The 23,935-nt window shown below is 38.8% G+C and overlaps 1 protein-coding gene across 2 annotated transcripts in view; it reads right to left on the bottom strand.

Annotated features, from left to right (window-relative positions):
• The window catches only part of kif5ab (kinesin family member 5A, b), a 128,910-nt gene extending 106,128 nt beyond the window's left edge, over window positions 1-22,782 (bottom strand). Inside the window, exon 1 of one of the 2 annotated variants that reach the window (XM_088338826.1) lies at window positions 22,361-22,782. In XM_088338826.1, the coding sequence (XP_088194952.1) occupies window positions 22,361-22,489 (129 nt within the window). In that variant the 5' untranslated portion in view covers window positions 22,490-22,782. The remainder of the gene's footprint in view (window positions 1-22,360) is intronic. The other variant, XM_088338827.1, reaches the window with a different exon arrangement.
• Window positions 22,783-23,935: the final 1,153 nt, after the last annotated feature.

Genomic DNA, 23,935 nt, shown 5'->3' with positions numbered 1-23,935 from the left:
CATTTTTGTGATTAAGGGCTATATGAATAAATTTGACTTGACTTGACAGTCACATAGGTTGGCTGTTTTGGGTTCCTTTCTAGTCAACTTTTCATGTGCGTAGTCACAGGCTCCTTTGAGAGGTCTGTGAGGTAGTGTATTTGTCCTTTGGTAAAACCTGTGTATTTAGGCCTTGCTGGTCTTCTTACCAACCATTCAGTCTACAATATCTACACCTCCGTTGATATGGTTGTAAAAAAGGATCATTTCTGTATTATCCTTTAGACATTTTTATCCACCATCTTTTGCTGCATTGAGCAAAGTAGCACAACAGCTTTTCTTTTCATGGTCATGGTACCAGTGAACCCGAATTTTGTACTGTGGACCTGTTGGCCTTCCTGACTGGAGGGATGTCTGCCTTGTTCAGTCACAAACTTCCCACAGTAGTCAGACCTTCCACATGAGAAGCTTTGCAAGATGCACGTTGATGAAGTCCATAAATAATAAATAGTAAGTTGTTGTTTTTTAAAATATATACCTTACTAAAGTAGCTACTAAAATATTAGCCAACTTTGGAGCTAGCTAAGGGGGGCTTACTTTGTTCCCGTTATGTGTGTGTTTGTGTTAGCTAACCATACCGTTAGAAAGTATGCTAAATTGATAACAAATTATACCCTTGATGAAAATAATTTGTAAAATAATTCTGTTTGGAAGTAGAGATAATACTTACATGTATGTTTTTGTGTAAAAAAGGCCTCCTGGGTGGTGAAACCAATGAAATCTGATGTGGATGTGGAACAGTACAAGTATAGTTCAAAGTTATTGTTGCCAAGTTACAGAAGTTTATAGAATATTTTCATAGGAAATGCTTGGGGTCATTTTGACCCCATTCGTGGGAAGGTGGGATAGTAATACAAAAATTGCAATTTCTTAAAATTAGAGGAAAAAAATAATCAAAATACTGATGGCATCATGTCACAAACGTGTAATAATAGGAATACCTGGAATATGACAATATGCTTTTATTTTTAAAGAATTTGAAGAATAACTACCCCTGGGCTCATGTTTAAACCCACGCATGCATCCAAGGATTACACAATGTATTGGGTGCAGCTTATTGTCAGGTGAAGTTTATAGTCCAGAAATTAATAATTGTTTTCGTCTTTGTATCTGTTAACGTTGCATGAGATGGCGGCGTGATGATGGTGTAATGTGGTGTTCTATAGTCTAGTCTAGTCTAGTCTAGTCTAGTCTAGTCTAGTAAAACGTAGTAGTTTACGGTTTATGGATTTCTTAACAGCCAGGGTTGTCGGGCACCATTTCCTGTAGTTCACTTTAACATTGACTTATTGAATTATGCTGCTATTGAATTTCTATGTTACAATATCTGCTCTTCTAATGTTTGTATTGGGTCATTTATGGGTATTGGGTTTCATGGATATTTATTCTGGATATTTATTCAGTGAAATTTTGTATTTTCTTTAAATATGAAAGAATTACTGGAGACTCCAAACAAAGTTTGGTTGCTCTTTGACAATGAAAAAAAATATTCTAAATCTGGATATGAGTGTCTCTTGAAAAGTACAGGCTGGTCCCTCTGCAGGACGTTTTTTTGCAAGGGTTTTGCTCCCACACATGAAACAGATGGTCCTGGTTTCTATGGTTACCAGTACTCAGATACAGCATATTCATCATCTGGTCTTTTTCTTCAGTATAGTATAGTGGAATGGTTATTAATGTAATTTTACATCATTATTTGCCTTCATGGGTCCTCCACTATTAAATCACTCTAACAATTGCGATTTTCCAAGCAGAATGTGCGAAATGGCTCCAAGCTTTATTTCAACACATGTCTGGTCCTGTGATAGTGCTGTAAGACATCCCTTTTCTGTAATCAGAAGAGTGTCTTACTGGTCATATTTGTCTTGTAAAAAATAGCACGAGGATTGTCACTGTAAATGGAAGTCAAATAAGGAATGCAGCACCAGTTTTTGGAAGGCACTTATGTGGCTAGTGAGGGGGAAATAATGGCTGATGGCATACTTGACGAATCTTCACTGCAGGCAGGGATTTTCCAATTTTGCATTGGCATCATGTCTATTCTTTTGTTGTAGTCATTGAGCTGTGACGTGAGTTAATTTGGATTATAAAAGGGCCTTAGGGGAGGAGGAAAAAACAACACATACACAACGGGAATTACCATAAAATGAAAATTGCTTCAGAAAACAAGTCTTTTTAGGTGAAGTGGAATCAAATTTCTACTCCAGTAGCATTTTAAACGTTCCCTCCTCAACAAACTCTTTTAGAATTAGAGTAGCATTGATAGCAACGTAGTGAACATTGCTTACGATATTAGGCTTGGCACTCCAGGATAAAAATGTAATAAAGACTTAAAAGAGACAAATGAGATTTTATAAAATGTTAGGTTAAATAGGCAAAATATTTACAAGGTAGGGGTAGTGCTTGGTGGCACAAGAAAGCAATTTTATTCATAAAAAATATTCACATTCCTTATTTGGCCAATTAATAAGTGCAAGTTTTATGTAAATTTTATCTAAAAAACTGTTTTGAACCCACTTAAAATAAGTAGATTGTAAAAAAAACCTAATGTTAATATTTAGGTTGTATTATACGATCAGAACTCAACAAGCCTGTTTGTCATGCTAAAATTAACATTGGAAAGGGCCCAGTTTGCCTCCCGAAATACTGAGCAGATTAACAATCAGCATTGATAAATGTGTCCCCCCAAGTAACTGGCATCAATTCCTGTGTCAATCCAGCATATCTCAACAATCTTAAGTGTGACAAATGAGGGTGGATGCACAGATTGATGAATGGATGGAATACTTAAACAAATACGGGAAATGCTGCGATCAATCATAACAAAAAAGTTTCTGATTGCTTGGAAATCCTGAGTGGTCCTCATTTGTCTCACCAAAATGTAAACATACATTTATTCGTGATTTATTTTAAAACATACTATTCCCCTAGAAAAGAATGCATCCGTACTAAGAGCAATCCCTTTGTTTAACAACATACCAATGAGACCCTAACTCAACAAATGGCATCTAGTCTAGTGTAAAAATCGCTCATTTGTGTTTACAAAAAATGGATTGATGGATCAATGAAGATGATAATCTCTGAAATTGCATTGGTGACGATTCCAGTAAGAGTGAGGGGAATGATCCAAATGTCGATATTATTGATACTGGGCAAGTACTAAAATCGGATCTACACTGGATCGATACTGACCTCCTATTTTAACTACTGTACCACTAAAATAGCATTGTAAGTGGGTCATACGATTATACGTATGATATAACTTTCAAATTTCATCCATTTGCGTTCACACTTTTTTTTGCGGTACTAACTTTATTTTCAAAATATAATGTAATGTAAGGAATTTTAGTTGACGTGTTGACATTGTTAAACAGAATTTATATTTTTGTTACATTGATGCTTTTTGGGGTCTGACTATCTTAATGTGAATCAGTTTTTTAGTATTTTTTCCAGTGTATCGTTTACACTGCACTTTCTAAGTTTTGTGAACATTGTGGAATGGAAAGTATTTTAGTTGACTTCTTGACATTCTTATACAGTATTTGTAATTCCGTTACATTGCTACTTTTGGGGTTTTGACTCTCTTGACTTTTGTTCTAAATCAGGGTTTTTTTTGTAGAAGAACTGTATTTTAGATTTTACAGTGTCAATTGTTACTTTACATTGTATTATTTACATTATATGCACTTTCTAACTGAATGTCTTCGTTCCCTGTTCATCGGAATTATGAACAGACACAAGTAGGGTCAAGTATTCAATGATCATGACATTGCCAAGCAAAAAGTATCTGTATCAGATTGGTACTGATCGATACTACCCTTTATTTACTTGTATCGAATCAATACCAAAATTCCAAGTATCACCCACCCTAGACTCCATGTGTGCTCTACTTTACTGGCAAAATGTCACCTACGATACTTTCCAGCTCACAGCTGAGCCAAATTTAGACAAGCATGAATATGGATGGACGGAACAATAACAATTCTACAAGTGATTGACTGATGAACAGCCCAGAGTAGTTACTGCTTCTCTCGCCAAACCCCAGCCAGAATATAATCTAATGTACGCAACTTTAATGAGAACAAGCGGATTAGAAGACTGATGATCCTTGATCGTTGAAGTCAGGTCACTTGGATCATAAAAGGCCAAAAGCAAGCCTTGTGTTACACATTAACATACAATAATTTAACAGAGCAGGTGAGTTGGTACTTTAAAAAAAACACACACTCGCTTCTCCTTATAAATTCTGCATGCCAACTGGATGCCACAAGACATCAGCATCACCCAACCCCCTGCCTTGAGGGGAGTCAACCGGGACCACAGATTAAAATAAATGAATATTAAAACATTATCTTTTAGACAGACACAGAAGATTTTTTTTATCTCAGGGCAAGGTTAAAGGGTTTGGGTCTTAACATTTCAAAAGCCAAATGAATCAGGTTTAATACTAGTGCTCTCAATACATTGATGTATAATGAATGAAAACAGTGAAGCTCACTTGATGGCATCCACTTTCGCCGGATGCCAAGCTAACATGGCGGACGTGCACATGCAAGAACATGTGACACCCTTGTGAGATGCACCGATGGCGAGAGGGTGATGGTGAAAGGATGCTGCATTCATGCGCCCTTAAGCCCAAAAGCCTGCTAGTCATAGTCATGCTCCTTTCCACTATGCAAGGAGCGATACGGGCACTGTACACATTACTCAAATGCCATCAGCTTATCGGAGGCTGGCACGTGTGCGGGTAGAACGACAGCAAGGACGAGCTAAGAAAAGTGCTGGATGTTGAAACGTGAAGCTATAATATAATAAGATCATTAATTAAGGAGACAGGGACAGGACATGGCAACCTATTTAAACTTGGTTCAGTGGGAGGCGAGTTTATATTTATTGATTTGGTAATTTAAATGATTATTCTTAAATCCGCAGTGTCCAGAATATTGAACTAATAGTACACTACTTAACTCTAAATAATAAGACACCAAAAGGAGTTGAGTGCAAAAAAAACCTTAGATATATGAACAACAAACGTATTTTTGGAGGATTTAAAAGAATTTCCACACCCCCCCAAAATATTTACAGAGGTAAGGGAATTTCGTGTGCCAATGGTAATAGTATTTAGTATTACTATTAATTATACCTCAAGATTTGGGTATTAGTATTGGTATGGATATGAAAAAAATGCAAAATTGAAAATCAAGATTCAAGATTGTGTTTATTGCAACAACTGGATCATATTAACACTCCACTTATTGAAACATAAATATTTTGTTTGTTTGTTGTACATGATTCAATTGTTTGTTTGTTTGTACATGATTCAGATTGAATCGTTTCTTGTACATGATTCAATTGTTTGTTTGTTTGTACATGATTCAAATTGAATCGTTTCTCCGGCGCCGTCACGAATGGCAGCCACTCCAGCAGCTCCCGTGTTATTTTCGATTGTTCTCAGTTATTTTCGATTGTTCTCAGCTTAGGGATGCTGCTGGAAAAGTGAATTTCCCTTCGGGGATGAATAAAGTATCTATCTATCTATCTATCTATTCCCACCTAGGGACAATTAGGAGTCACCAATTAACCTGCCTTGCATGCTTTTGGAATGCGTGAGAAAACCGGAGAGCCAGGAGGAAACCCACTCAGGCAAGGGGAGAACATGCAAGCGCCACACAGGAAGGCTGGTAGATGGATTTGAACCCATGACCTCATTACTGTGCTGCAGACATGCTAACCACTCAGCCCCATATTACGAAATATAAACACAAATTTCTTGGCCTAAGATTATTTTTAAAAATGCATGCTTGTATGATAGTTCATGTATTTTGCTATTTTAAGAATCGATATTGTTTTATTTTAATGAATGAAGGTTTGTTTTACTACTCTCAGTCACTAAATGATAAACAATGTCCTTTTAAGAGGGCAGATACAATTATGTTTGTAATTTATGCAAAGTTTGACTAAACCTCTTCTACTTGGCAGTCGCTCCCCAAATATTTCGGTAAAAATCAACAGGGGTATGCTCTGATATAGACCAGAAATAAGACTTATTTTGCCAAAAGTCAACTAGAACCCCTAACGTGGACAAGAAAGCTGAAAAAAGAAGCTCAAGTTGATGTGCACTGTGATTTTTTGGCAAGCATTGCAGGGCAGATGTTGCTCTTAACTGAACACTCCTGTTCTGGACACCAGCCACTCATACTTGTATTTTTATGGGGTGACTGATAATTTTGTGTACAATAAATGGCTGCCGTGTTGTTGTCGTGAAATAGGAAAAAATATTCATGAATGGTGAGAAATATGGGCCACAATTTGGAAGAAGATTATTTACCATGATGCTGAGGGGTGGCGGTGGCATGCAACAGGAGAAACGAGCTCACGTCATGACCCGGCACTGCAATCCCATTACAGTGTCCTAATTGAATCGGGTGTGTGCTGCGTAGCGAGAGCATTAGAGCACTTTAGTGTGCTCAAGGGAGACCTTCAGACATTCCATTTGTGATTTTGAGCTCGGTTTGCAGACACTGCAAAGCCAGGAGCGCTGGCCGGATGCGAGATGATGGCATATGGCAGATGAAATCAGCTGCGGAGTTAGTGCAGATATTGTTTACGCTTCATTGGTTTTCCATCAACCGCAGAACGTAAACATTGGAGCTAAATACACTGCAATAAACAGATTGGCTTTAATTTATTTCTATTACTTTCTAATTGTTTCATTTACCATAAATATGATGAGTTTAGCTGTAATTTAAACCTGGGGTTGGCAACCCAAAATGTTGAAAGAGCCGTATTGGACCCCCCAAAAAAGAAAACCATGTTTGGAGCCGCAAAAAAATAAAAGCTTTAAATAAGCCTTATAAGGAAGAAATCACATACTACATGCAGTTTATATACAGTATATATCTATATTCATTTAAAAGTTATGAATGTTTGTGTCATGTTTTTCCTCCATATAATTTTCCATTATCAAACATTTTTGGAAAAGCACTACAAGGGAGCACGGCTTCAGACCCACTGGTTGCCGATTCCCACCTAAACTAGAATCTTATCGTTTTATTACGAGCGTATGTTTGAATTGGTTCCCAGTTGTATTTACTAGTATAATTTTCGTACATTAGTTAGTTTTATTTGTTTTTGAATTTGGCAGGAGAACTTGGTTTAGGTTTGTATTTGTTTTTTGGTATTAGATTAAGATTTTTTCAATTGTCGAAGTTAATTGTTAAAAAAAAAAGAAACTTTGAAAATGTATACCTGTTTTTTTTTCCAATAATACAGATGTATGACCTTATCCCTAAAACTAAAACAAAAAAACCATAGATGAAAAAAGGTATCGTTTATCTGAGAAAATTGATCGCAGCTACAGTATTTGCCGAAACTGCGTTGTTGTTTTTATTAAGTCCCCCATAGGGCGGTACGGCGGCTGGGTGGTTAGCGAACAGCCGCATGGTGTAAAGTTTGCATGTTCTCACTGTGCCTGTGTGGGTTTCCTCCAGGCACTCTGGTTTCCTCCCACACTTGAAAAACATGCATGTCAGGTTAATTGGCCGGTCTAAATTGTCCCTAGGTGTGAATGAACAAGTGAGTTGTCTGTCACCGTGTGTCCTGCGACTGGCTGGCAACCAGTTCATGGTGTCACCTACCCACTGCCCGAAGATAGCTGGGATGGGCTCCAGCACCCCCGCGACCCTACTGAGGATAAGCGGTTCAGATAATGAATAGATGGAAATCCCCAAAAATGGCATTTAGGCGTAAATAGGTAAGTGTTTTTTTTTATTTGTAAGTCGTGTTTGCATTGGTTTAATCCAAATTATGACTGGGGGGCCATTTATGGCCTGCTGACCATTTTTAGCAGCTCACAGCATATTCTAGAAATGTAATTTTCTCCAAAAAGCTTTTTCATACACTGTACATCTTTTTAAATACACTTTATCAAAAGATGTATTTAAGCAATCCATATTTTGAATTCACCCAGATTCCCATTTATTTTGCAGTTACAAATAATACAGCGAAGAATCCAGAATAAATTTCAAGCCATGTTAAATTGGCTCAATTAACACAATATGTGAACAAAGAAACTTTTACAATCTGTAAGCACCCTGGGGAATGGCAGCAGAGTTGAGCTAATCCATAGTATTGTAAATAGCATGCAGAAAATAGTGAATCAATTCCTCTCCTGTAAGCATATTTAGAGTAGAGCAGTTAACACGGGTGTAGGAAGTAAATTCTGGCAAAACAACTCAGCAGCACTGCGCGACCACTTTACATTCTCCTTTGAAAAATACTCTGCCTTGTTGAAAATCCTGCAAAAAAAACTTGTTTAATTAGGTCTAAATAATGTTCAGACTGGGATTATTAAGTGGTGAAACATAATTATTTGAGTGAATATAATTACAGTGAGGTTGGACACTCACTAAAACGGCAGACATGCAAAAGAGAAGCATTTCATGTGCTAAACCTGACATTTGTATTCATTTTTTTCACCCAAGTAAATGCATGAATCACTTTCGTGCAACCTATACCTGCAACGAGGCAATCGGCTGCTACTGCTGGGGCACAGTGTGTGTAAAAAAAAAAGCAAGCTCCCATAAAGACAATTGATGCCTAGACTGTAATTCCATTTTGTTGAAAAACACTTGATTTCATAGCTGTGGAATAAGGGGGGTAAAAAGCAAATAGAAATTTCGAAAAAAAAAACTTTTTTCTTTGTGTGTTTAGTTACAAGGGACTGTATGCGTTTATTAAAATGTGGATTGCAGCTGGTATTTACTGGGAAAAAGCCGAGGGTTTGCCCCACTTCTTTTATCAAACGACTTCTGGGCTACGACTAAACTACAACTGAGGACTGGTCGTACCAAAATTGAATGAATGGATGGGCGTAAATCCCCTGGGGTTTAATGACATATACTGTAGTCCCTAGTTGACCCCTTTCTCATCAATAGTTTACTGGGCTCAATATTCCTTTTACCATGCATGTGTGCCGAGCATTGCCCTCACAAACTCAGAGCTCACGAAAATGTATTCAGCACAGAGAGAGAGATAAAGAGATATATTGCACACTTACAATAGATAAGGGGAGAAAGAACATTTGAGTTCGGTGTACGTGTGCCATGCAATATGACTGGTTAGCTTCTTCCTTGTTTGGCCCGTGGTGTACATGCACAAATGGACAACACGCCACTTAAAACAAGGACTAACAAGGCTCTGAGACTGTTTCTTCCCCAGGGCCATCACCACCCTAAGCAAGCAAATTGGAAACTCTTGTTATTGCTAAATGTTATTGCACTATTTTTCATTCCACTATCATAGCAACTTGGGTATGTCTCTGAGAATTTCCTTGTAAATATGTCTGCCTTTTTAACCCTGACATTATTTCTTCTAATTTGTCTCTTTTAAGTCTTTACAATGTGTTTATCCTGGAGTGCCATGTCTAATCTTGTTCACTACGTTGTTAACAATGACAATAAAGACAATTCAATGCAATAATTGTCAAATACTATCCATCCATCCAGTAGGGTCGCTGGGGTGCTGGAGCCAATCCCAGCTATTTTCAGGCAGTGGGCAAGAGGCACCCTGTACTGGTTGCCAGCCATTTGCAGGGCACACAAAGACAGATAACTCACTCGCTCATTCACACCCAGGGACAATTTGGACCATGCATGTTTTTTGAAATGTGGGAAGACACCGGAGTTCCTGGAGAAAACCCACTCAAGCACGGGGAGAACATGCAAACTCTGCACATGAAAGTTGGTAGCTTAATTTGATCCCATGAATTCAGATCTGTGCCACAGACACGCTAACCACTCAGCCGCCGTGCTATATTTTCCAAAAATATATTAAACCGCGCAGCACGGCGGCGCAGTGGTTAGCGGCACAGTTTTGAGATCATGAGATCGAACCTCCAGTGTGGAGTTTGCACATTCCCAAAACATGTCACGTTAATTGACCGGTCCAAATTGTCCCTAGATGTGAATGAGCGAGTGAGTTGCCTGTCTCTGTGTGCCCTGCAAATGGCTGGCAACCCGTTCAGGGTGTCCCCTGCCCACTGCCCCAAGATAGCTGGGATGGACTCCAGCACCCCCACGACCCTACTGAGGACAAGCGGTGCAGATAATGAATGGATGGATATTCAACCGCATCTTTTTTTCCAATGTGCAAATAATCACAATATATTTGATGTAAATGGTCATTGAACCGCGGAGCGAAAGACACAATGGTGCCATTGGAAGAGATCGTTCATAGTTCTTTCTCTTGAAGTGAAGCTTGAAGGACAGATGATTTACCTTGTTTGTAACTTTGCTGCCATGGAGCAAAGTGATTCTTTCTGCTTGACCTTGGCTTCAAAATAACTCGACATTTATCTGCTTCTGTCTTGTTATCAATAATATCAGAAGTCTGATTAGTTTGGCTGCTGCAGCTTTAAACCGCTAAAAGATTGATGTTTACATTAGGTACATCATAATAAATGTATTTAGATTTTTCTTAGGTTGCATGTAAAATCACAGATACAATTTTAAAATATATCATATGAAACTGTATGATGCTTTTATTTCACAAAAAGTGTGACCAAGTACCGTGCTGTGTGTTTACTAAATAAAGCCACATAAACATGAAATGAAATGTTTATTGAAGGTATTGTTGGATACATTAATCAAATCATGACACAAAGAAAAAAAACTAATGCTGAGAGTGAGCACGGCCAAATATGGTCACCTTACGCCCCCTCCCCTAAGGAAATTTGACAGATCTGTTTCTGCCAGCCTTTGCTTAAAGGTTTGCACCGTATTTGCACTAATAACCCGGTCAGGCAAAAAATTCCAAAGTTTTGGTATCCTGAAAGAAATAAAGTTTCCATGCAAGTTGCTGGTAGGTCTAGGCACCCGTAACTTACAGGACTGTCTCAGAAAATTAGAATATTGTGATAAAGTTCTTTATTTTCTGTAATGCAATTAAAAAAAACAAAAATGTCATACATTCTGGATTCATTACACATCAACTGAACTATTTCAAGCCTTTTATTATTTGAATATTGCTGATTTTGGCTTACAGCTGAAAAAAACTCAAAAATCCTATCTCAAAATATTAGAATACTTCCTCAGACCAAGTAAAAAATAATTTTATAACAGCAAAACTAAATCAAACATTTGAAAATGTCCATTGATGCACTCAGTACTTGGTTGGGAATCCTTTTGCACGGATTACTGCATCAATCTGGCGTGGCATGGAGGCAATCAGCCTGTGGCATTGCTGAGGTGTTATTGATGCCCAGGATGCTTCGATAGCGGCCTTCAGCTCATTTGCATTTGTAGGTCTGGTGTCTTTCATCTTCTTCTTAACTATACCCCACAAATTCTCGATGGGGTTCAGGTCAGGGGAATTAGCAGGCCAATCAAGGACAGTGATGCCATGGTCAGTGCACCAGTTACTGGTGGTTTTGGCACTGTGGGCAGGTGCCAGATCATGCTGGAAAATAAAATCCTCATCTCCATAGAGCTTTTCAGCAGATGGAAGCATGTAGTGCTCTAAAATCTCTTGGTACACAGTTGCATTTACTCTGGACTTGATGAAACACAGTGGACCAACACCAGCGGCTGACATGGCTCCCCAAACCATTGCTGACTGTGGGAACTTCACATTGGATTTCAAGCAACTTGGATTTTGCTCCTCTCCAGCCTTTCTCCAGACTCTGGCGCCTTGACTTCCTAATGAAATGCAAAACTTGCTTTCGTCTGAAAAGAGGACTTTGGACCACTCTGCAACTGTCCAGTGCTTCTTCTCCATAGCCCAAGTCAGACGCTTCTTCCGTTGTCTTGAGTTCAGAAGTGGCTTGACCATGGGAATACGGCTATTGTAGCCCATTTCCCGGACACGTCTGTGAACTGTGGCTTTTGATACAAGGACTCCAGCTTCAGCCCACTGTCTTTGAAGCTCCCCCAAATTCTGGAAGCGGCTCTTCTTCACAATTTTGTTAAGGCTGCGGTCATCTCTCTTGGTTGTGCAGCGTTTCCGGCCACATTTTTCCCTTCCAACAGACTTTTTGTGGATATGCTTTGAAACTGCACTCTGTGAACAGCCTGCTCTTTGAGAAATTTCTTTTTGTGTCTTACCCTCCTGATGGAGGGTATCAATGATGGTCCTCTGGACAGCAGTCAGATCAGCAGTCTTCCCCATACTTGTGATTTAGTTTACTGAACCAAGCTGAGTGTTTTTAAGGCTCAGGAAACCCTCGCAAGGTGTTTCGAGTTAATTAGATGATTCAGGTGATTAGTTGAATAGCCTACTTGTATACTTTTTCATGATATTCTAATATTTTGAGATAGGATTTTTGAGTTTTCTTAAGCTGTAAGCCAAAATCAGCAATATTCAAATAATAAAAGGCTTGAAATAGTTCAGTTGATGTGTAATGAATCCAGAATGTATGACATTTTTGTTTTTTTTAATTGCATTACAGAAAATAAAGAACTTTATCACAATATTCTAATTTTCTGAGACAGTCCTGTATATCTGTGACCACGTAAACCATCAACACGACAGAACTCAAAAAATTGATCAAAAGGCACATCGATCATTCCATGCAGTACTTTGAACACAAAAATTAAATCAAATCGAATTCTACGGAGCTCCAAAAAGTCCAAGTTCAGCCTTTGTAGTCTTTCCGGATATGACAAGCTGTGCATCCCAGGTATCCGCTTCGTATACCGTCGTTGAACTCCTTCCAGTAGGTTAATGTCCTTGAGTAAGTAAGGGTTCCACACAACGCTGTTATATTCTAACCCAGGTCTAACATAAACGCAAAACATTCGACCTAAGAATGCTGGGTTCTTGTTGTAAAAGTGTCTGTAAATGTTTGATGCTACGTTATTGGCTTTGTTGGTAATTTTGGCGATATGCGTGATAAACTTTAGGTTAATGTAAGTAATGTTACAAAAGACCACTTTAATCTTGGAATTATCATTTAAAGGTTTTAAGAAAAAAAAATATTTAGGCTCGCAGGCTGTGTAACCTGTCAAATAGCACATTAGTGAATTTATCAAAGTTTGAAAACAATAACTCAATGTTGCCAGAAACCCAGCATCAAGTAACGTGATTTAATCTCAGGTTTTGGACATATGTTATAATTGATTTGGTAACCACATACGGGATTGATGTTGTTCATCGTGGTTTCAAGCTGTGCTTCACAAACTTTGTGTGAGTGACGTGCAGTCAGGAGATGCAGGTGAGGCTTTGCCTGATTGCTCAATTTTCACATTAAAATACAAATATTATTAATAAAATTACTAGTAGAGTATTGTTGTGCTGAGCTTCTGCAGATGCAAAGTGAAGCCCGCAATTCTGTTGCCTCATGGAAGAGGGCGATAGGAAAACCAAGGATTTTCATTTGACACACAACTCAAGTGAATTTCATATTACTTGATGAGAAAAAAAACTAAAACCAGGTCCAAATGAAACTAAGTGTTATAAAATAGATGAATGTTACCTGACTGGTGATGGATTCAAGGACAACCCAGTTTCTCTTGGCCAAAAGCAAAATAGACTAAATGTAAATGGTCTGCATTTATACAGCGCTTTTCAAGTAAATGAAGACCTCCCAAAGTTCTTTACAATGTGCTTCACACTTTCCCTTTTACACACACTGACTAAACCATAGCAGCGTCAGCCATGCAAGGCAACTACCTGCTCATCAGGGGCATTAGTGATTCAGTATCTTGCCCAAGGACACTTCGACAAATAACACGGAATCAAACCTGCGACCACTTGATCCCAAGACGAGCGCTTTAAAATAGACTCCACCTCACCTGGAAACTGAAAGAAAATGGAACTCTGTTCTGTGATTGAGTGTTGGTCGATCAAAGATGGGACATCCTTTTCTTAGCAAACAGGATTAAATCGGCCTGACCTCATTCGATAGAATATGGATGAAAATATGTTGCTAATGTCAACTCAAGTCATGTTTATCTGTATAGCCCTTAATCACAAAGAGGCTCACAGGGCCGCACAGACAACAGATTATTGCAAACCACAGACTATTCTTACCCCATCCCCTGATCTAAAACCTACATGAGGGCAAAAATATCAACATGAGGAAAAAGAAGAAAACTTGAGAAGGGACCACACATGAGGTAATCCCCCTTCCAGGATGACCAGGCTGGAGAGGACGTACTATGTTGCTACACAAACTATGGCAAATGTACATAAACACATTATAAAAGTTCACTCTACAGAGAGCAATGAGCCACAACCAAACATGTAAACATGTTACTGTTCCTGTACAAAAACCTGTAAATCTGTTGTCACTATGGCAACAGAGGCTAATGGGCTTCTTCGTTACATTGCTGAGGTTTTGGGTTTGACTCACTTGACTTTTGTTCTGAAACAGTTGTAGTAGAAGTATTTTTCATATAACTTTATAGATTTTACATGGTATTGTTAATGCTTTTTTGCACTTTCTGATTTTTTTTCCTAAATATTGGGCAATAGATGGTAAAACATTTTTAGTGCCAAAAATCCAAAATATTTGTGCTGTGTTAAAAGTAATTATAAACTGAGACAGGGGGGTGTCTCAATTCTTCAATGATCATGAAATTTCCAAGCAAAGATTATAAGAATCAGGGTAGTATTAATAGATACCACACTGTATTTACTTGGATTGGATCTGATCGATACGATACGGCCCATCCTTCTTGCATACAATTAAGTTATTAAAAAAAGGCTTTACCTTTTCTTGCCAAAAAAGAAAAACAAAATTATTATTCAGAACTATACAACCTACTACCTGAGAGAGTGATTTTGTTGAAGAATTCTCAAGAGGTGAGGGCGGTCCTCAAGGGTATTAAAAATGAGCCACTAAATTGAGAAAGTAATGGCCCACAGCCGCCACCAACGATGAACGTCTCCACAACCGGTGACCCATATTTCAACACCAGAGTCAAACAAAAGAGGGAGGAGGTTAAACTGTGGCCAACACTTTCTTCATCTTATGAAGTGCGCAAGGGAAAAAATAATGCCACTTCAGTAACACTCAACTCAAGCACATCTCTGGAATTAAATCACGAGGACCCATGACAATTGCCAGGCAAATGAACCATAGAATCACTTCATTTCGCCACAAAAAGACTCAAGAGGATGCTGAACTACAGCTACAGTAAAAGGTCTGCTGGGGAAATTACACTCATTTGGGGTCCTAAATCTTGCTGTCCTGTATCGCTGCACGTGTGATGCATTCAATCCATTTTCATAGTGTGGAGCCACTCACATGATGGCGAGCATGTGATAGCAATAAATCAACACGGGAAAGGGGGTAAAAAAATATCTTGAGGGGACCGTCATTATTTATTCAGTTTGAAGCACAGTAACCATCTTCCCTAGCCCACCAACATGACCTCTTTTCACAGCATATTAAATGGCCCCAACGTGTGATTTTGCATCATTGAAGACAGCAAAATAATGCTGACAGCTGTGTCACTACACAGCCGAGTGCAGAACAAACTAAGGCTGCGCCCGAGGGCGGTGTGGGCCGAGTGTGACTATTAAAGTGGCCTCCATACACCAGAACCGAAACTAATAATAGAAGCACATTCGGCCCCTGTCGGTGCATGTGTGAGACCTAAAAAATGACCTGCGGGAAAACTAGATGATCTACAAATGTGATACACACTTTGCTGACAATGGACAACAAGGTAGCTAGGTATTTAGTGGGTGGGTGGGTGCATTGGTGGGAAGTTATAGGTATAGGTAGGTAGATTGCACTTTGTCATTTTTCTTGGTCTCCTACTTGGAGATCTACATGAATAGGATTTGGTACCAACTCGATGGATGGATGGATGGATGGATGGATGGATGGATGGATGGATGGATGGATGGATGGATGGATGGATGGATGGATGGATGGATGGATGGATGGATGGATGGATGGATGGATGGATGGATGGATGGAGGGGGAGAGGAAGGGAGGGAGGGAGGTATGGATGGATAGATGCAATTGTATGAATGTAAATTGTAATAAATAAAAGTTCTAGTAGTTGAATAGCAGTTGTGATACTGTAAAACACCAGTGTTCTACAGTATGCAACTGTATCTGTGATTTACTGTATAAAGGTGTAGATTGATCTCCAGTTCATATCTGCATTTTGCATTAGTCTTTAAAATGTTTGACTGGATGACTGCATCCAGTAAAATAGTGTATTTTTAAATATAAAGTAAAATGCCATCATTATTATTAACTACACAGTAAAATACCATAATTATTTTTACTTTGTTTTTTTTTTACGACCAAAAACTTTTAAGGGAATACTCGTAAAGTGAATAATTTCACATCAACTAAAGTAATGGTGTATGATTTTTGAACACTTGAGCTGTCTATCATATCGTAGTAAAAACATGTTATTCTTATATTTTGTTACCAATAATCCATTGTAGTTCACTGGTACACATTGTATAAAGAGAAGTAAAAAAGTATAGTAATTGGTTACAGTGAACCAAATCAGTCTTCAACTTTAATCATAATGAGCCAGTATTTTGCCTGCTAAAGAAAAAACTGAAAGAGATCGAGACCAAAATTTTTTTTGCTGATTGGTTTAAAGCAATTTCAGCTTTATACAGGTTTGCATTTGATCGACTTGTTATATTTAGGTATGCTTTGTCAAGCCTGTAATATGAATACCTACTTTTACAGAAATGTACTAAAATTGTTGGCAGAATATCCAGTATATCAACGCTGCTGTTAATTCATTTTCATTACCACAGCAACGCTGAAAGGTTACATGACAACAGATCAACTGTGGCATTTCAATGTCTTTTCATTTTTGACCTGAAGAAACTCGCTTTGTATACACTGAATGGAAGTCACTGCTGTGGTCTGCGGTAGGTTTACTGAAGAGAATAATAAAGGCGCAGCAAAGCTGGAAGCAAAGTCTGCTGATTTAACTTCAATGCGACACACTGTAGATGGTTTTGAGGCCGCCGTGCAAGCTGAAAGAATAGGTCACACGGTGGTTAAGTCCCTCCACAAATGGAAAGACGACGCTGGGTTTTGAAAACACCTTCAACCTGTATCACAGATGCAACATGAGGTACATCCATCAATCTTACACATTCCATTTTGAATAGTTCCATCTTTGAATTGTATACGGTCCTATGTAAGAAGATATAGAGGTTAGTTTTGAATGAAAACTTGCAGACCGGTTTCAAGACAGAATAAATCAGCTTGATATTCATGTGTATTTTTTATGTCTTTACAGTTTGCATGTTGTCTGATACCCTTAGGGCCAACGGCCAAAAAATTACAGGATACAAAGGCCACTTGATTTTTTGCCTTCATTCTTTAATCACGGTGTTTGAAAGTGCATGGGATTTTAAAAGCCAAATAGTAATTAATTTTAGAAAAAATTTGGGAACGTTGAGACCATGCTGACAGTAACCCAGAAAAAATGAGAGCAACAGCATTAACTGATACTCAAATTTCATGCGTGCAGTACATTTGTACTCAAACCAGGAGCAATCTTTTACAAAAAGAGGGCCCTTTCTTTAGAATAATCTGACATAAATTAACACAAATTGCACGTGAACATAGAATGGATTCACAATGGAAACAGCCAACATTAGATTGCATATTATTTACAATATATAACCAAAAATGGAATCCATTATAATTCTATTTCATTAAATGAAATTTGTATTTATCTTAATCCACTTTTTGGAGCTTTTGGTCGTTTTAAAAAGCAAATCGCTCACTGAAATTACATTTAACAGGGTGTTTTGCTCTAGGCATCACAATCGGCATTAGCATTAGCTCAGGAAGTAGAGTGCTTGTCTTGGGATCAAGAGGTTGCAGGTTCGATTCCCAGCTCCTCCGTGTTATATGTCGGAGTGTCCTTGGGCAAGACACTGGATGCCTAATGCCCCGATAAGCAGGTTGGCGCCTAGCATGGCTGACTCCCTATTTGTGTCTAAATGGGTAAGTGTGAAGCACATTATAAAGCGTTTTGGGAGTTCTTCATTGACTTGAAAAGCGCTATATAAATGCAGACCATTTACCATTTACCATCTTGAGCTCCATTCAATGCTGCATCCAGTCGCGTGAAAATGACTAAAACTGTTTTCAACCGATCACAACCGTTAATGTCAAGGTTGGTCTAGTAAGTATTTATCAAGTGAAGCTCATTTTAAAAGCATTGTAAAGAAGTACTTAGACGACAAACATCTTTTTCACTTTAAATATTTGAAAGTTCCAACTGGTCTTTGAACGCATTAAAGTTCAGTGAAGATTGTGAATGGTTGCTCCATGGAGAGGCATACCATTTGTCAGCAGAACACCTTACTTCTAAATGAGAGTCATTTCTACCAATATAACTTTTTTTGTGAGAATAAGACTGGACTTAGCGTCATAGGTGAGATGTACTCAGTTTATACTGAAGAGGCTTACAATTGTATGACATTTCCTGTAATTAACCCTATCATTAAAATGTAATGGATCTATGCAAGATATCACTGTGATGGTCCTAAAACAGCTGCTTCCTGCTAATATGCACAACTTTAAAAGTAAGCCTCCCTGAAACTTTTTTTGTCAGTCTATGACAGACAAGTGCACAAAAGTTCATACAGCCACGTGTAACTTGCTCCAGGCTGAATTTTCAAACAGAATGAGGTTGGCTTTTTTTTAGCTACACTGCATGAGAGATATGCAAAAAAAAAACCTTGTCACTAGGACACTGTGAGAATGCCTGTAAAAAACAACAACAGTTCACCTCTTATCAGTCAAGCATCATCACTACTGTGTTCTTCGAATCTCCCCTGAGATGTTCTTTTCCATTCCAAGAGCAACACAGCTCTTCAAATATCCTTCTTGCCCGCCATCAACAGCTCAGATCGCTGTTTCCTAAACCTCTTAAAACCTCAAAGGGGACTCAAAATGAGTGTTCGGACCTGAATTAATTCAGAGCGTGAGCATGTGTCTGCCTGACAGATTTTTTAACCCCGATCTAATCTGATGGCAGCTGCAAGTAACACACTCGGGAAATTTTCCTTGAGATAGTACCACAGGCCACAGAAGGGAGCATTTACTGTTTTTTTCCCCAGAATTAAGCATATCTTACACTCAACTTCTCCAATAGGTAATTACGAGAGCAAAAAAAGATCAGGAAGAAATGCTTTTGTGATTACTCGAGTCAAAATGGTGACGAAAGTGCACATTTTTTACATAGCTTCTCTGCCTTTCACAGGCCATTTGACTATTATTACTAATAGATGATACCGCAAGGGGAATCTTAGATTATAAAACCATTTTTATTGCAAAAGGAAAGGGGTGCCATCTGTTACGCGGTCAAACTGTCACCATCATAAAAGCATTAACTTTACAGTGGATATTTTAAGAACGGTAAAAGACAAGACCATTAATAGGTTTACCACTTTTCACATTAAGTATTAAAAGAGACGTATGATTACTAACATAAAATGTTTTTTGATCTCCCACTTAAAAGAAATATAGAAATATGGTGCAGTTTGTTCATTTTGAGTCTCCATACTAAGGATTGTCTATCTTTGTGGCTTTTAGCTTTCGTTTTCAGTTGCACGACACACAATAAAGTGAAATCCAGTGGTCAAATAATACACACCCTTGCTTTAAGGTCAAACTATATCTCAAATACTTTAGCAAAAAAAAATCTAAAATGATAGTATGCCAAATTTCATTTTGTATCTAAACCTGTTTTGTGACCTTGGTCCAGTAGCCAATGTGATAGAAGGCTTTAAAAAAGTCAACATTTGATATCATTCACAAGTTCTTGCTCCAATTCTAAAATACTGTTACTTAAGGGCATAGTTGTTACATGAACGCAGGGGATGTGTCCCCACCAATATGAAGCAGTCATTGTTTGGTCCCCACCAATCATATGTGATCAGTCAAAAAAATGTGCTCCGACAGTTCGTTCTGAGTGCATTGTTACAAAGAATGACAATAAAAGTAAATTCTATTCTATTCTATTCTATAAGCCCACCAAAGCCAAGAACAAACTTATGCCCTTGCTACTACTGTCACGGTCGCCATGGCTACCAGTCTGCCGCGCCCCCGAACTCAGCTGCAGCAGATCAGCTGATTGCTGGTCTGCTGTTTAAGGCTGGATTTTGGGTTTGGCAGGTGCTGGCTCATTACACAATCCCAGGTCTGTTATGCCTTGTCCTGTTTTAGGTTTAAACATTTTCCGTCTGTTATGCCTTGTCCTGTTGAGTTCGTGCCGGAGGAACTCTGTATTGTTCTGTTTTGGTCCCGGAGTATTGGGCGACTTTTATTTTGTTAAATAAAACTTATGATCGTCAACGCATATGAGTTCTCCCTTCCTGCCTCCTGCCTCCGTTCTGGTCCGATCCCCGCCTTCCACCACGCCACGTGACAACTACTGTATGTCCTCACTATCAACAGGCACACCATATTTCTATGCTCTTTTATTCATTTTCAATACAGAGTAACAAGCAAATAACATTTAAAAATAAAATAGATAAGATAAAATATACTGCTATCAACTATGTCTCTTTTCCACAATACCCGCAGAGCACAGCCCATTCCAGGACCCAGATGTTGGTTCTTCCTTTTCCCTTTTCAGGAGCCCAACAGGTAAGATGGAATCCCATTTAATTCAACAAAATCTCTTTTGTCATTATATGGAGGTGGATCCTTGTATGTAACCATTATTATTGCACAACAAAAAAATATGCAGCTCCAAAATTTATAAATAAATCAAATGTTCAAAGGTAGGGTTGCCCGCATAGTATCTGCCGAAGCTGGACTCATATGCATGTCTAAAAAGCTGTTTGAGGTTTCTTATTAAAAACAAACTCAATGCTGTTTAATTACACAGTTTTTCATCCCAATACAATACACAAGTATTGAGTAGTCATCAATACCAATACCAGGTATCGACAGCACCATTAGATAAAATTCCTATCCTTTTGCAAAAAAGACAGATATTTATAAATAATTATGTCGAAAAATAATTATAATACTTCCTTAATATTGCATTTATTGAATAGTAATGTATTGTGCCTGTAATTTCCAGTTCCTGATTTGTAAACAGCCTTGAATGGTATTGGCCACTGTAGTGAGTACAGTTACCTTAAAAGAGGGTTGGTTTCAAGTTTATATTAAATAGATAGATAAATGAAAAAGAATCCTTAATATCTGTAACCATGTTTCTGAAAGCGCCTCGAAAATGAAATCTTCTGGGGGCCAACAGTTCAACGGTCTGAAAATTAAGTGTGAATGCTTGTTGAAGTGTACTGCATTCCACTGATAAATAATTGCTGCTGTAGAGTCCAGTACATACCTTTGAGAGCAAGTGGAAGAAATATTGATGACAACCAATCATGGCCTTATCCATTTAGTGAGGCCAAATTTTTAATAGGACATCTATGGCGCACTCGTGACCCTACTGAGCACAACCACCATGACAAACAGATGGATAATTGTCCCTGTTTACCAACCAGTCCATTGTGGACCTCACCAAAAGCCAACTGGGACTTTTCCAATGGTATTCTTAGAGGGCATTAGGTATACAGTATCATAAAAAATGAATGGATTGATGTGTCCATTGAGGGCAAAACAGTTCGAAGTGTAACCCGCTGTCCTCACAAAATTCACCTCAGCTAGATCACAGCTTACCCGCAAACCTGATGAATGGGATCAAAAATGGATGGCGACGGTCGGCTGATTCTTTACGGTATGGCTGCCGGGTGTACGCGAGGACGCGTGAGTGATTTTCTGCAGTCTCTGCTATCACTCTTACTCAATCGTCATCCCAGATGGGTGTGGATTTAGACCTCCAGTTCAAACAATGGCAACATTTGCATTTTAACTCCCCTCCAAATGTTCCACCTGCTGCCAGCCCTGTCACATGGACAGACCCTAAACCCGTCCAGCTCAGGTATCCCGTGTATATTTGCATACAATTGACATGAGTGCGGCTCCCTGTGGCTTTTCCATCTGCCCATTCAAATCAGAATGCATAATGGACAGTAGTAAATACAAAAAAGTCGCCAGTCCCCAAACAGAAATTACTCCCAATTTTTTCTCAGAATTTTCAATCAGGTGTTGTCTTTAGTTATATCATTTCTCACACAAGGGTATTCAAAAGGTGTAACATTTAAGGTCAGAAATAGCACATGTTTTTGTTTTTTTTTGTTTTTTTTTAATGTGATTCATAGTTTGTAGACCAGAATACTGTTCCACTTTTGCCTCAGATTGTTTCATACCTGCTAGCATGCATTTGCATAATTCACACGATGATCGAAGCTTCATTGAAAACAAAAACAAAATAATTGATATATATTTGTAACTTACCCCAAAGAGAACTGTATCTTCGCCCTGAAACACTGGGATGAACTTATCTCCTCGCAGGATTTCTGACCGGTTTAACGGACGAAAACGACAAAGTACTTTGATATTGCATTCTGCATTACTGTTAGCCATTCTTCTTTAAAACAAAAGAAATACAGAAAATAAGACAAGAATTCTGGAAAAAAAACTCAAAATCCCTTTGAAACCTGCACCCAATTGGATGCTGGCTTATACACTCTCAAGGCAGTGCATTTGCAAGATTGGACTATATAGTATGAGGTAGGATTTCGGCGTTCGAAATTGTGGCTGAGCAAAAGGAATAAAACAAGAGAGAAAGAAAGGGAGAAGGAAAACAACCCTTAGGCTCAATTTGGTGGTGAGCAGATGGCAGAGTTACACAGGGGAGGGTACTCCAAACTGGTCCGGTCAGCAGCGTCTGCAAAAGCAGCATGCTCACATCACTCCGCTCCCTTTCTCTCTCTCTCTCTTTCTCGCTCTCTCTCTCTCTCACTAGAAGTGGGCTGGGCATCCAACATCCTCTCATCAGCACCACTGGATGAAAAGGCACTCTGACACCATTCCCTGTCTACCAATGTTTTATATTCTGGTCTTTAATCGTTGGAATACTGCACTTCACGTGTGGCTTTTGAGCTTGGTCAGCAATGCAGATCAGTTTTTAGTGTGTGTTATGTTTTATTTTATTTAATCTTAAAGATATTCCCAAATATATTTATAAGGAGCTCAGCGTATCTGATCTGAGATCATACATAGTAGCATCATTGTTTTTTCTTTTACGTGTGTGTATCCCTCAGTATATCTCTTCATAATACGTCGGCTATTCCCGCTCAAGTTATATTCCCATCTGTATTAGATGTAGCAATTTGATAGCTGACTTCATCCTCATAGACTAAGCATTCTGAAGAGACTTTTTTTTCAATTAGGGACAGTACGTTTAGTGTTGCTCCCCACAATTATGCAAATACGTTGACAAATATTTGACGCTCTGAAGGACTCCAGAAAATTAGTCGCAGTTGACTCATTCTTTGCTGTAAAGCTGTGACATCATTGAAGAAACACAACACTTTCAAAATGGCGAATCCCATTAACACAACATGTGAGGCCAGCTCAGAAACAAACAGCTATTGTCGTAGACATCAGTTGCATACTGCTCATTTACTCTTGTAGATAGGCGATCTTGGCTCTTCTTTTGTGTTTTCCGTGGAGTGTGTCACTGTTGGTAAATATTTGTCCAGCTAGTTCCCGGTTACGGCCAGGGCTACCAAGGGGTTTCTGGTTTTGTTTGACCTGATTAGCGCTTGTTACGTGCCCACCGTCTTTTGTTTGGCTGGCTAGCCTGGCGTGAGTGCCGGTTTTGCTGTGTCCCTTGTTTTTTTCTGTCCGGCTTTGCGCATATCGCCGTTGCCGTTGCTGTTTTGTTGTTGGATTCCTGTTAGCCTGGCTGCTCACTGTGTGTTTTTTGATCAGCTAGCCTGGTGTTTTCCCGCCCCGCCAAGGCTGTGGACTACCTTCACTGATCAGTCCCGATTGCCTCCCGTTCGCGACTCTCTGTGTTTTTTT

The sequence above is a fragment of the Urocampus carinirostris genome, chromosome 6 (assembly GCF_059441175.1).
Source record: "Urocampus carinirostris isolate Australia breed hairy pipefish chromosome 6, RoL_Ucar_1.0, whole genome shotgun sequence".
Taxonomy (NCBI): domain Eukaryota; kingdom Metazoa; phylum Chordata; class Actinopteri; order Syngnathiformes; family Syngnathidae; genus Urocampus; species Urocampus carinirostris.
The sequence above is the reverse complement of the archived record's forward strand: the minus strand, read 5'-3'. Positions and strand labels throughout refer to the sequence as shown.